A 14,577-nucleotide genomic window follows, 5' to 3' on the forward strand; every position below is an offset into this window, starting at 1 on the left:
GGGCTTTCTTCTACTAATGAGTAAATAGTGTACAATGTTAATGTTGCTCTCCAGTATTATTTATGTGTTAGAAATCATAATGGACTTTGAAGATAATACTAATGATGGGGAAATAGGTATGTTGCAAATGAACTTATTCTTGACCAGATTTAACGTAAGTGTAAAGTATGTAGGGGTGGGGTTTTTTGGTATTTGTCGTCTCAGTGGTTTCCAGTACTAATTACATTGGGCTGTTGACTACAATGGGATGCTAGGGACCTCTGTCCCTAATTCGTGGTGCTAACTTTGTTTTACTCACTGCTTTAACAAATGTTTTTTGACAGAAGCAATTTTTCACAATAGTTGAGTAGTAGTAGATTACTGAAGAGTAGTCGACTATCCACTTTAACTTAGGGCCACAAGATAAAAGCCTTAAGTTGATTTAATTTTTTTCCTCTTTTAGAATCAAATTAAGAAGCAAATACCTGTAAAGAGGTAATTGGGAAAAAAAGACATCTACAGGGATGATTCAGTGATGTTACTTTAGATCAGTGAAAGTTTATCCTGGTCAGCGAAGTTGAGTATTCTGTGGTGGTGTATAGTTGTACCAGTTGCACAGAGGAGCGTTGGACTGGTCTTTTTTTTAGGCAGATGGCCCTGACCACGTTTCCTTAGTATAGCTTGGTTGACCTCTCTTGGTTTTTCTCATGGTTTGGGGGGGGTGCTGAATAAAAAATACATGATTTTGAGAGAGATTATCTAACATTTACAGGGCACTTAGATCACAATACATAGATATTCTCATAAAAAGACTGTAACTAGCATTTGAGTGTTACTCTCTGTTTATTTTTAAGACAGTGTGCCTTAGCAGCGCTGAATGATGTCCGACAGTACCTCAGTGAAGAAAACGGGCACGTGGCTGTAAGTTTCTTGCTGAAGACATATTCTTGAGACTCTTCCCTGCAAAGCAGTGTGTGTCTGCATAATATACAGCCTGAGTAATTTGAATATCTCTTCAGTATATTGGATTTTTTTAGATGTTAGATATGCCTTGTTGATAAAAGGAGCATTTACTTTTGGGGTGATGATGCCATATTGAGCAGTCACCTTTGTGATTTGAGAGGTTAACTGAGGAGAAGGTAACACTAAGAAAAATGTCTCCCTTCTCTCCATATTATATAATGTACTGTTAAACACATCTGTTTTGGTTGCACTTGTGTTTCTGTTTGATAGTCTAGTGTTTCAAGTGAAAGATAAAGACCTGCTGAATAAAAAACATCCTGGGTATTGTTTGGCAGCTGTGTGACTGATATGACAAATCTCTGAAGAGAGCAGGAGAAACTCAAAGTAAATTTCTGCATACCTGAGTATTTAATAATGGGATGCAAAACATCAGCTGTTCAACTATTGATGTTGTGTATTCACATTATTATCGGCATAGCACTTTTTCTTAAGACTATTGACACAACTCTGGTATTTTCATAAACTAATCAGGGAAAACCATTAACTGAAAGTTCTGCTGGGGACGGGAGTTAAACTTTATACTTTGACAAACTTTGTACTTTATCTCTGAACACATCAGTGTTTACTAAACGTAAGTTCTTGGAAAAATGGATGCATATATCTTGTAATTCATGGGCAGAAATTACAAGTCTTGCACATTTTCTGCTCTTTAAGTTTTACACTTGCATTTTGAATAGCATATTGATTGCAGCATCTTTTTTTTTGTGTTGTAGAAGTTCACTAAAAAAATGTGCATTAATATTTAATGCTGATATGGGCCAGGAGGAGGATTCTAGCCTGTATTATGTTAGGCTTACACTCCAGTTGCATCTTTCAAGTACAGTGTTCTGCTAGTAGTGCTTTCAAAATGTTACTTTTTTTAGTATTTAGAAAATCATGTGTGTAAAGTAGGAATGTCTTTTGTTTTCCTGTTAGTCATGTTGAGGTAGTGGCTTAAAAGGAAGGGGAGGTGTTTTCGTTGCTTTCCTTCACATTGAGGGACTTTGAACCCTTATTTTTGTTGTTACTAATACGGTGCTTTTCACAGGCTATGATGATTTTTTAATTCCTCTCTCTCTCTCTCTTCTCCCTGTAATTATTCCTAGGTCTTTGATGCTACAAACACAACTCGAGAACGTAGAGAAACTATTTACAAATTTGGTGAAGAAAATGGATATAAGGTGAGTTAAAAGCAAAGGAATTCTGAGCTAACGCCTGGACACCTAAGGCAGTGATAGTTTTGCCCTTATCTGTACTCCAAGTTAGGAAGTGCACTAGCATAGGGCACGTCCTTCCTAGATGTTTAGTCAATAGTGTGTTTTGTGTTCTCAAGCGCTGTTTGTGATTAAAAGTCACCCAGTCCTCACTTTTGTCGTCTTTAATGTTTGTACTGTTTGGAGCTAACCTCTTTTATGCTGTGGCTTCAATTCTGTCATCCTGGACCTGTAGTTCTGAGTGTGCTGTCAGCAAGAACTATTTAAAATATGGTTTTTAGTGCAATTCAGATTTTTGCTGCAGAAACACAGAGGGAATTCTGTGTTAGTTCTGTACAAACCAAAAACTTTCTGTGACTTTCTGCCTTCTGTCCAGAATTGTTTTGCATTTAGCTGTTCTCCACTAATCTTTCATTTCCCCTAAACATGCATCTCCATAAACCTTTGAGACAGCAAAACACAAACCTCTTTTTTACGCGAGGTTACTCCATTAGTTGAAAGGCTTCTAAATTATTATTTCAGAAGCACTAGTTACTGTTTGTGTGGCTGAATTTGCATCCTCTGCATTTATTTCTTCCTCTTCCATGCTAAATTTTTCTCACGGTAAGATTTTTCCACTTTACAAGCATTTGTGGGGAGAAGAGTGTAGAGCACGATGCTTCAGGGAGTAGTAAGCCAACAATTTCTGATTAGAGGGTCTGGAGAAAACATCTGAGTAAATGGAGGGCAGTTTAACGCATGGCTCTGTTAAAAAGGGGTTAGCATGGAAGTGGGCAACATGCTTCTTGTGTGTGTGTTAGTCTCCAGGGGCATTTTAATGCATCTTCCTCCTTCTTCCCTTCTGTACACCTGTCTTCCTGTTTGGACTGAAGACTTTTTTTGTTGAGTCAGTATGCGTAGATCCAGAGGTCATTGCTGCAAACATTGTGGTGAGTATAGGAAAGTTTGCTTTAACTGCTTTAAGTCAAGAGGTTTAAAGTAGCTCAGTATTTTTAGAAGTACATTGTAAGAACTTCCAATAGCAAAAAAACATTAGCTCCCATTAATGGAATGCTTTTAATTTATTTCTCCTGTCCATGTGTATGCTAACTCAGAAGGTTAATTCTGTGAAGAATAGCTCTTTTTGCTTTATGTGTATTTTAATTAACTTCCAGAAAGTAAGTTTTTGTGTTGTGTTCTCCCCCTTCCTATTTCTTTAAACTTCCATTAAAAAGGGAAAGAAACTTGTTGCAACTCTCCTGTTTTTATTTTAAACAGCAAGTGAAGCTGGGTAGTCCTGACTATGTTGATTGTAGTAATGATGAAGCAACAGAAGACTTCATGAAAAGAATAGAGTGCTACAAGAACTCATATGAGACATTAGATGAAACTCTTGACAAGTGAGTGATGAAACAGTACTGTGATCACAACTGGGTTATTTTAAGATGTTTCCTTAGGGGATGGAGCATCCTGTATTGGGGATTAGGGCTTTCTAGTTGTGTTTTTTTTAATGGCTTGAGCTCTCTTTCCTTTGTCAAATCAGAGAGGGTTTACTCTGGAGGTGTAGCCTGGAAACTTGCTTGCTTGGGGAAAATAGGCTAACGAGTCTACTCTGGGACAGTATTCTTTTTGATTGTCCCACTTGGAGAATGGTATGATTCTTCTGGGATAGAACCAGCATTTGCAAATTACTCCAGACTGTAGTGGTTGGCAGTCATGTAGTCATTCTAGTCTGCTGTAGTGGTTGGTTGTTACTTGTTTTCTTTAGTACGTAGAGAAGTTGTGAGCAATTTTATAAGCATAACTTCATTTGTTGGCATGGCTAAGATGAATTTTGAACACATCAGTCTTAAAAAAGTGACTTTATTTGTGCTTGCAAATTATCCTGCAGATGTGGGGCTGTGAGAAACTTTCTTAGCTAGGTTATTTGCTCTCTGGTTTTCATTCAGTTTCAACACTTGAAAGTAGGTAGAGATGAACCATGTGAGGAGGAGCCCTGTTTCTCTTGCTACAGTCCAGGATTTCAGTGTGGGATTTTGAGCTGCACTCATACCAGGTGCTCGTGGTTTGTTTTGGGACCAGTGCCATAGAGAAGCATTTTAATGTAATTGAGTGTAAGCGGTGTGAAGCTGGTTCAGTCACATCAGTTCATGCATGTAATTTCTGTGGTGGACCTAATAGTTGTGCCTGGGTAATGATTAACTCCAAAGAACACTATCAGAGATGAGGTGATGATGCTTGCTTCTTATCACCTCCATTTGGTTTTGTTATAAGTAGTCTTGTTTTATTGCGTTGTGATGTCTCAAAAACCAATAGTGAAACCAGTAACGGTTATCTTCATTTTATTAGACTTTTTTCCTCCTTTAAACTAGATGCTACTCTGAAGCTATAGCTCAGATGAGAAAGGATAAGCAGTGAAAATTGAAATTATAACCTGTCTGATGCTGAGAGAAGATGGTGGGGAAAATTACAGTATTGTTAATAAACAGTTGTTGATAGAGCAGTTGAGAAAATGTCTTGCTTCAGGCTAGTCCCTGGTTCTTCTGATGCTGTAGTTTTTCTGGAAGGGTTAACTGAGATGGGTAAGTAGTGACCCTGCCATTTGGCTCCTGGTTGTAATCAGACAAATACTTGCCGTGGAAGAAGCGTTCATAACCTGGAGGAAAACATCTAGTATTGTAAAATACCTGGCTATCTTATTGAAGCTACCACAGTTGAATGACTCCACTGACTCTTCCTTTCAGTGGGAGGGCTGTGTTTTTCCAAGAGTAAGATCTAGTGCAAGTAGAGGGAACAGAAGAGAAAGTGATACGAGGAGGTTACATGTGAAAGAAATCGTGTACCTTTGTAGTCTTGCATTGTTTCTTAGGATTAATGCATGTTCCATGGGCAATTGAGGGTTTGTTTATTGCTTTGGCTTATTGCGCCTTTATTTTATAATGAGAGAGAGGGTGGGAAGATTGTGGTATGTGCTAATTAGAAACTGTGTGGAATCTTACTTTTTTTTTTGTTTGTTTTGTTTGCTTGTGAAAGGGATCTTTCTTATATTAAAATTATGGATGTTGGAAGGAGTTACCTTGTGAACAGAGTAATGGATCACATTCAGAGCCGGATTGTCTACTACCTCATGAATATCCATGTCACTCCTCGGTCAATCTACCTCTGTCGACATGGAGAAAGTGAACTCAATCTGAAAGGGAGAATAGGAGGAGATCCTGGACTGTCTGTCAGAGGGAAAGAAGTACGTATCTCCTGAACAAGTGTGACTTGAGTTTTGTGTGTACCTATGCATGTGTGCAGTTTGTGCTGTGCAATTACAGCTTTCTCCCTCTACACCCTTTTCCTCTTAACGTGTTTAAGAAGGATTTTTTTTTAGTTGGGTATGTGGGCAGTGGAAATTGGATGGACACACTTTGTGTGTTGTGATTTGGTATGTGTTCTTTGTCTGTCATTCTGTTGGTTGAAATTCCTTTTTATCCTACAGCACAAAGCAGTTAAGAGGGCTTTATTTTTTAACTGTATTTTTGTAAAATCCTGACTTGTTGGATGATTGGGAAGGTTCACAAGTTAAAGCTGAAAGGAAAATTCCTGGAGGTAAGAATAGGAACTGCAGAAAACTTGTATTTGTTTTGTATTCCTTTTCATCCCTCTCCTGTCCCTCTTGGCTTAACTGAATGTGTTTGTATTTCTTAGAAAAAACTCACAGAGCCTTTTGGAAAAGTTATAATGATTTTACAGAGGCTAGAGCCTGAGTGTTCCAAACTGAACTTGAAGTGTGTTGGCTCTGAGCCCTCATCCAACGTCTCATGGTTTTTCTTTCAGTTTGCGAAAAGCTTGGCACAATTTATTAATGAGCAAAACATCAAAGATTTGAAAGTTTGGACCAGCCAGATGAAAAGGACAATTCAGACTGCTGAAGCATTGGGCGTGCCTTATGAGCAGTGGAAGGTTTTGAATGAGATAGATGCAGTAAGTTCTTCTTTTGTAAATGTCTTAGTAAGTTGCTTTGTTTGCTAGGGATGAAGGAAGTACTTAATGATATGCCTTTTATGGGATAGAAAGTCACATAAGCTGGTTCTAGAGGCTGGAAAAATTGTCATTAATTCCTGCTAACAAAGCTAAATGTTTTATTCAACTTTGCCATAATTACTTTAGTCTTGCTCTGTCTTTCCTGGTAAATCATTCCCCTGTAGAAGCCATGATGCTATGAAATATTTGGTAGGTACAGGTTCTAGTTGGCACTTTCCAACTGCACCTATAAGATATGTAAGCAGGTGCAATAGATAGAAATGTGACCATTTCTTGCCCATATATGTAACTTCCACTTTATATGGGGATTTAATGATTCTTTCTAACCACATCTGAGTCCAGATCAGTTCATCATGCATGACCATTTTGTCTTTAAGTGTCCGAGTAACAAAATACAATTTATATGTGGTTTTGTTTGAGTGATATCTACTTTTTGCACTGCTGAAAATACATGCTTTTTTATTATTACCTGTAGGGAGTGTGCGAAGAAATGACATACGAAGAAATACAGGAAAATTATCCGCTTGAATTCGCACTAAGAGATCAAGACAAATACAGATACAGATACCCTAAAGGAGAGGTATGCTATTTTTTCTCTTAAGGTGAAGGGTTTCCTTGTCTTCTTGAATACATGCATGGTGACTTTAGGAAGGAGAAAATAAGTTTTGAAATTACTAAAAAGGTTGTTCCTTTCTCAGGGGGATAGTACACAGGAGCTTGCAAGGACTGAGCCCAGACCATTTAATTTGATTCAGGGCTTGAAAAATAAAACAATAGATTTAGAAAAACAATAGATGTAGAAAAACAGTTAAGAGCTTTGATCTTGTGGGCATCGTTTCTATGCTGGTCTTGCAGTGATAAAGCAGGAAGAATGATTGCAAGGCTTCAAACTGTTGCATATGCAAACATACTGCCAAGATGCCCTTTTTCTATTCATCCTTGCTGTAGACAATGGCTGTTTTGCATGCAGTTCTGGCTGAAATGCTAGGGAAATCTGTAGCCACATTGGTCTTGCACTTTAATAAACTCCTTGCCTCTGGGAAAATAACTTGCTGACAGCTTTTCTAAAGCAAACTCATTACAGTGCAGCAATTACCAGATGGTCACACGGCCTGCCTGTGGGTGCTAAAGGTTTAGGATTCAGGGCAGCAGGGAGGAGGAGTAATTGGACCAGCTGCTCCGCTGTTTGTGCCATGAGGAAGCAGAGCTCAGTGCTCTTCTTCCCTCTGCAGTCAGGAGTAATCACTGTGCCCAGAGCAGCTTGTGATAAGAGCAGTGTTCCTGGGGCTGTGTCCCCGTCTTACTAATGAAGCACTCATTAAGCTGCAGAGTTCTCCTAATCCATGTGAACAAGGAGTGTTTGTTTTGTCAAACCGATGCCATCCTCTAGGACAGAGACAAACATGTCAAACTCCCTCATCGCCTTGGGACGGTTAGTTGATTTCAGTCGTTTGTCAAAGGCCATTTCTCTGCCGCCCTGGCAGTGGCGGGGCTTTGCAGGGCCTCACAGGAGACGGGCGGGTTTCCCTTGCCAAGACCTGAATCAGCAAGTGCCCGGTCCCGGCCGGGCAGCCCCACGCCTGCCGTGGGGACCAGGGCGATGACTTGTGCTGGTGCTTCCCCGCCCTGCCGGGGGGTGGGCTGCGTGCTCCGGGTGTGCAGTGCGTGGCACGTTTTGGAAGTCGTGTCCTTACTGTGCGTGTGAAAATTGCCGCCTGTAAGCACGCACGTGCCGGAATGCTGCTGTTCGCCTGCAGCAGCAGGTTGGCTGTGCGTGTGCTGTGCAGGGCAGGTTGCAAGAGAGATCGGCCTCCTTGCTGGTGGGATGGTGGCTGCCACCGCCAGGCCAGCTCATCAAGCCCATAGTTTGTTTTCAAAGGGCAGCCTGAACAAGTCAGGCTTTGTGAATTTTGTATGCTGACTGTAGGCTGGGCTTCCCAGATTTTTGCCTGGAAGAGAGATGCTTTTGAAGATGAAATATGGAAAATAATCGTGCAAGACTTAACCTGTACGTTTGCAGATGCAGTGAATCAGAATCTAGGTATTTTGTGGAAATTCTTGACCGTAGTGACTAATTTAATAAAGCTTTTCCATGAGGGAGATTTATTTTGTTATATGTATGCTCTCTGATAGTCTGGAAGGCCTGGGCTGTCGTCTCAATTTAAGGAAAAGTATTACTACAGTATTTGACTGTACACTAATACAGCATTTAGAAGATGACTAATAAGAAAGCGAGATCCACTGTATATACATACACTGTACAAAGAGTTTTCCCTTTTTAACGTGCTGTGTATTTCTCATCCCCACCCAGTCCTATGAAGATCTTGTTCAGAGACTGGAGCCCGTAATTATGGAACTCGAAAGGCAGGAAAATGTGCTTGTCATATGTCACCAAGCTGTCATGCGCTGTTTGCTCGCATATTTTCTTGACAAGCCTGCAGGTAAGTCTTCCTTGATACATTACAAATGGCCTGTTTTTTGAAAATTTACTGATTAAGGTTCCCAACAGTAAATTCTAATGATTTCCTTTATCATCAGATGGTGGTTGTGCTAGGCAAGTATGCAAGAATAATTTTTTGTATTTGACCCACACATGAAACTTGGTAGTTGACTTTTATTGAGCTGCTCCTCACCTATATTTGGGTTTTGCTCTGTTTGAGTAACGTCTCTGTTGCATGTTAGGAAAGAAAACAGATACGCTGTCAGATAAAAAGACATTTAAATGGTTGACCTGGAACGTAGCAGGAAAGTCAGTGTTCTTGTAATCTGTATTTCATATGTAATTTGTTGCTTCTCAGAACAACTGCCTTACCTGAAGTGCCCGCTGCATACTGTCTTAAAGCTAACCCCGGTGGCTTATGGTAAGTAGTAGTAAGTATATATAATATGTAAGTCTAACTAACCTGTCTGTGTCATCAGTAAAGTTTGCTAAGCAGCATGTAAATCACATTTGTAATTTATTTTGCTTTAAAACAGAATTGGACAATTGGGTTTGGCATTGCATGTATACCTGTACAGCTTTGTTAGAATCAGTGAGTACTTTGGTTTACATTTGCTTTGTGTTATGCCAGAAAATACGTATGTACTAGTGAAGGCCCAAAACTATCAGTGGCTGTAACAGCTAGGGGAAAATTTTCTTTAGTCCTCAGTTCATACACTATTTCACTAATTCTTCTGGCGAACCCGTGCTGTTCACACACCTGGTACAGCAAGATCTCGGGTTTTATTGATGTATTTGAGGGTATTGCTTTTTAGAAGACAGGCAAATTTACATTCATGTAGGTTTATCATCTTACAGAGGGTGTTCCCCTTACCCTTAAATAACTTTATTCTCTTTTCCCGAAGTATTTTTTTTGTGGACCTTTGCACTACCACGTGAACTCACCTTGTTTGTTGTTGGTGGTGTTCGTTTGTCAGCAGCTGTTACTGGTGCTCAGCTCAGGGGCTTTAACTGAGGGGTGCTGCTAGCTGATGGAGTGGGAGGTGTGGGTTGCAACATGGACTTGTTGGGTTTTAGGCTGATTGCTAATTTAAGTTTTGCGTGTGTTTCAACCTCATCTTAACGCGTCTGCTGTTAATTTTCTTTAAGTGATTGCTTAATTATATCTTCTCATCACACTTCAGAAGATTATTTATAGACAACGAGAACTATCTGCGCAGCTTACCAGGAAATGGATTGTCAAAAAACCCTAGTCAAGCTGTTAGTCAGAAATGCAAAGCTGCCTTTGATTATCAGCTTTGAAAAATAGCAGTCTAGACCTGTACTTTGTTTTTTGTTAAGTTTTTCAAATAAAGTTGAGACAAAGTAACTAGCTGTTCTGCTGGGAAATCTGTCAGGAGAGACTTTTGTCATTTAATTGCAGTGTCCTCCTGCAGAATGTAATAACCGTCTGTGCTGTGGTGACATCTGGTGTTCCTAGCCTTGCATGACAAGCTAGAGATTTGAGAATAGAGATGTAGAACAGCTAAAACTTTCTTCCCTTTTTTTTTTTTTTTTTTTTTTTTTTTTTTTAAATGCATTCTATTGACTTGCTAGTCTCGGCCTGTTTTGACAGAGAGGTTTTTGTTTTGGGATTGTTTTTGGTGGTTTGGTTTTTTAGTGGGAAGTCAGGTGACCATAAATGTTAAGAGGGCCTGGGTGTTTGCACGCTAAATGAGGAAGGAAAAGAAGTGGTATGAAACACTGTTCTTGTCCTTTTGACTTCGGTGAAAGAAATGCTGTTGTTCTTTTTTAGTGTTTGATACATATGTCTGATTAGCACGTTTCAGTCGACCTACTTTTTGGAATTTGACCATTTGAAAATACAAGGGCTGTGTAAACTATTTATACAGCAATAATCTATAGCATTATTTCAAGTTGATGTGTCACTTGGCTCCAGTGAGGCAGGATGCAGGATCAAACATGGTGTGTTTAATACCTTCCAGCTAATCCTGTTCTGAGGTAACACCTCCCTTAGGGGTTTGCTCTTCCTGGCGTTTGAAGCTAGCATCATTCCCACCCTGTGTGTCTGATCTTTAGTAGGGGAACATCTGTTATGGCCTGACAGTTGGATTAGGATAAATTAGACTTTTACCTAACGATCCAGCATAGCACTGGTCTGTGTGGGAGCACACAGGAAAGAGAAACTGCATCTTGCTGTAAGTATGAACTTACTCATCGGTAATGAAAAATGAGCTGGGAACGTGCACATTGTAATTACTGTGGGGTAACTCATGTCCCTTTAGTCTACATTTAAAGCTTTCCATATGATACTTTTTTCAGGTCTTAAACTCAGCTAACAGTAAGGACTGAAGGTCTCTCTGGAAGTGTCTGCGATGTAACCTGTCCTTAATAAAGGCCAGCATCAGGGATCAGAGCCTGGTTTTTTTTTGTCTCGGGTGTTGAGATGGATCTGTGAACAGAAGGTTGGGTAGGGTACTCTTGCAGTGGGAGATCAGCGTTTTTCCCCCTCAAAAATCTGTTTTCTGGTCGATTGTATCTCTGAGTGCTGGCCCTCCTGTAGTATTTGCTCACAATGTTCATGACAAATGGGGTTTCTCAGAATAGACTTCCCTAAGGAAAGCAAATACTTGCCTTACTCATTTTTTAAGTGCAGTGGCTTTCTAAGAAAAGGCTGAAATCACCCTTTTCTGTCGTGTAGTAATTCTATGGAGTGTGTTACGACTTTAGGAAATAAGGGAGCAGGAAAATCTGAAAACTTGTTTGTGATAGAAAATGGACCCTGTGGTATGTCAGAGGAATTTGACTATTAATGTTGTGTAGGGCAGTGGTAGCTTGTAAAAGTCATGTCCGTGTGAGAGAACTGTTCAGCAATCAGATAGTGCTTAAAATGGTGTGGCCACAGTGTATTAAGCAATTGTAATTCTCTAAGTGGGTCAGTTCATACCACCTGAGTAATAGTTGTCTCCTCTGTTTTATTTTTCTTGCTTCTCGAGGTTTCCATTTTTAGGTGAAAAGCAGAGGTTCTTTTTCAGAAATCAACTTTAATGCTCAGTTTAGCTGGGGGTTAAAAGACTGTTTTGCACGTGTAGAGGAATGGGGATTGCAAACAACACACGGTGTACCCTCTTGTAATCATTTCCGCGTTTTAAAAAATGAGAGCAGTGTTTTTTCTGCTCTATTACAATGAAATTCTAAGAAGTCTAGGATGTTTAAAAAATGAAAAGTTACAAGAATTTTCTGACTGAGTGTTGTTTCTCACGTATGTTTAAAAAATGAGAATTTGTTTCAAAGAAAATAATGATAAAGCTAAGGTGTGACTAGGAGATGGATTATCAGACTGAGTATAACATTCATCCTGGTGGAATAGATTCATTTCAGTAGCTTTAGCTGTTCAGAATTTGGGAAATACTAGTATAAATTAGAAGGGGGAAGTTATTAACCAACTCAAAATTAGATTGCATCTTTACTACAATTCCATTTTTAAAGCGGACAAATTCTAAAAATGTGTTTTCTATCAACAGGATGTAAAGTAGAATCTATATTTCTGAATGTTGAAGCTGTAAACACACACAGAGATAAACCCGAGGTAAGAGTATTTTTCAAATCGGACAACTTGACGTAATGTACTATCTGAGCTGATTTCCATTGTCCTTGTGGTTAGAAATGATTTGATAACTCAGCTGAGCGTATTTAATTTTACATATCAAGCTTTACTACTGGTTTGCTGTTGGGGGGGAATCCTTTTTACTGAGCAAATTTATCTTACATACAAAAGCTAGCTGGAATAGCTTATCTTCAAAAAAATGAATGAGAATTTGAAGATAACGGTATCAGTCGAAGAACTATATAAAGTTCTTACAGGCTTTGTCATTCAGCAGAAGTAGGGTGTAGTCAAAAAGGATGTTGTTACGAATTGCCACGCTTATTTTGGAGAGAGTAAATAATGAAATCGTCAGCTTTTTCGTCACTGCAATTGTTGCTGTATGAAAAAGAGGAATTCATGATGCCGCCTGTGTTTTAAGCCGAAGCTGTGGAGGAAGACTAGATCTCAGGATACAGGAAAACAACGGGGGAAAAGAGAAGTGAGTGGATTTGTAGGACGTAAGTGGAGATGTCAGACCATGGCAGCTTCGTACTCTCCCTGCGTCAGGCACAAGGTTCTGGGTGCTCCAAAGTGTTGGTGTGAGCTTGGGTTGATTGTGCTGCTTGTGCAAAGCTCTTCCATGGCTGCATTGTGAAAGTTGTGTAAAATGTGTCATGATTCAAATTCCTGGTTCCCTTGCAGATCCTCATGCCAGTGCTGCTAGGTATGGCAGTAATTACTTGCTGAGGTTATGAGCTGTGCCTGCTGGTGAATTAAAAGTCAGTTTGAGAACGTGAAGAAAAAGGGCGATTTGTGGTGGTTTTGAGAACAGTGGTTTATGGTGAAAAGGAATATAGTCATAAATGTGTTTTTATGTGTGTATTCAGTAAGGTATGAATACAATGCCTTATGTATATGAGAGTACATGTTTGTGGCAGTTCTGCAGAATTCATGCAGGAAGGGTCTGCAAAGGAGTTTTAATGACTTGGGTATTCTGAGTTCTGAAAATACTGACTTTTGGCCGTTCATAGCCAAAACATTTTCCATTAGACAGTGGTATTACGTATTTCCTCTCCACCTTTTCTACTTTGTCGTTCTGCTTTACCACTTCTGGTTTGGTTTGTTAGGTGTAGGAAATCCATTCTGTTTTCACAGTGCCTAAAAGGTATTGGAGAAGCATGGTGAAGGTAATGGAGGATGTTTTAGAGCAGGTGTTAAGCTATCCATGGTAAATAATGTAGATAATTGAACATCTGTAGTTTGGCTGATAAAATATTGGTGCTGAATTTACAGCTTGCTAAAGTGCCTTGGGAACTGCTGTTGGGAACACCACTTCTCTAGCTGAAGACGTTTATTTCGAGGGGGAAAGCTCTGCCTGAATCACCAAGTGACTCTTCACACGTGCAGCGAGTGCTGTGGCCCCACTGGCGGTGGGGTCGGGCGGCTGTTGCAGGTGCATGTAGAGGATCGTGCAGGTAGTTGCACTGCAGTGGGTACAAAGGCACGAAGCTGTTTAACGTGAACAGAAAAATTGGGCTAATGAATTTTTAAAAAGAGAAAAAGGAGCAGAAGCATTTTTATTAAAAACACCTCAACCACTCTTCTCCTTCTGCCCCCAAAGAAACGCTGCCCAGCGAAGTGTGGGTGATGACACGTTGTTCATTTAGTTGGACTGAAGGAAGGACCACGTTGATCCCCTCTGCATTTAAATGCTGCTCAGAGGATTATGACAATTTCAAAAGCTTTCGTTTACATCACCTATGGAAATGTTAATGGCTTCTGTAAAATTAAGTTTTCAAATAGTCTGTTGAAGTCAGAGCATTTAATTAAATACAGCATTAGCGATAACAACATTGTCAAACAATGAATCTGTTTGATTAAGAGTTGCCCAGTGAGCTGTTCTGTGCCCCCACAAGTAATTTGTAGTCTGTGTTTCAGAACAGTGCGCTCACTCCTTTTTGGCTTTGGCTGAAAGCATCTATTTTCCCGTTGCAGAAATACAGGCAAAGTGCTGGAGTGTTCGTTTATAGTGTGTGTGTACTTCATTGTATGATGATGATGATTTGTCTGAAGTGGATTGAAGCCTTGTGTTTGTCAGCATTGTAGTGCCTTAGGTTCCTGACCTTCTAAAATGAGGGAGTGTATAGTCTTTTTGCTGAAAGTAATTCAGGGGAATTACTTTAGCTGTAGCTTGGGTCCACTTGGGCCAGAAAACAAGCACTGGGATAAAATGGCTACTTTGCACCTCTGTTAGTCAGTGAATGGCAGATAGGGAGATTGCTCATAGCGGGAAACAGAGATCCCCCTTTTTGATTTTGGGAAGGGAAGGGGAGAGGGAGGTGTTGGCG

General features: G+C 39.9%; 1 protein-coding gene across 9 annotated transcripts in view; it reads left to right on the top strand.

The window, feature by feature from the left end:
- Positions 1-14,577, top strand: part of LOC104365892 (6-phosphofructo-2-kinase/fructose-2,6-bisphosphatase 4) — a 70,261-nt gene that overhangs the window by 29,655 nt on the left and 26,029 nt on the right. For all 9 annotated transcript variants that reach the window (XR_006165937.1, XR_006165936.1, XM_042799328.1 and 6 more), the window contains exons 4-13: positions 834-900; positions 2,088-2,162; positions 3,068-3,124; positions 3,453-3,574; positions 5,208-5,415; positions 5,997-6,143; positions 6,679-6,783; positions 8,515-8,644; positions 9,002-9,064; positions 12,168-12,232. Coding sequence is in view for 7 of the 9 variants with exons in the window: in XM_042799328.1 (XP_042655262.1) it covers positions 834-900; positions 2,088-2,162; positions 3,068-3,124; positions 3,453-3,574; positions 5,208-5,415; positions 5,997-6,143; positions 6,679-6,783; positions 8,515-8,644; positions 9,002-9,064; positions 12,168-12,232 (1,039 nt within the window). In the remaining 2 variants the exon portion in view is untranslated. The remainder of the gene's footprint in view (positions 1-833; positions 901-2,087; positions 2,163-3,067; positions 3,125-3,452; positions 3,575-5,207; positions 5,416-5,996; positions 6,144-6,678; positions 6,784-8,514; positions 8,645-9,001; positions 9,065-12,167; positions 12,233-14,577) is intronic.

This window comes from Tyto alba, unplaced genomic scaffold (assembly GCF_018691265.1).
Source record: "Tyto alba isolate M040663 unplaced genomic scaffold, T.alba_DEE_v4.0 Super-Scaffold_3, whole genome shotgun sequence".
NCBI classification, from domain to species: Eukaryota; Metazoa; Chordata; class Aves; order Strigiformes; family Tytonidae; genus Tyto; species Tyto alba.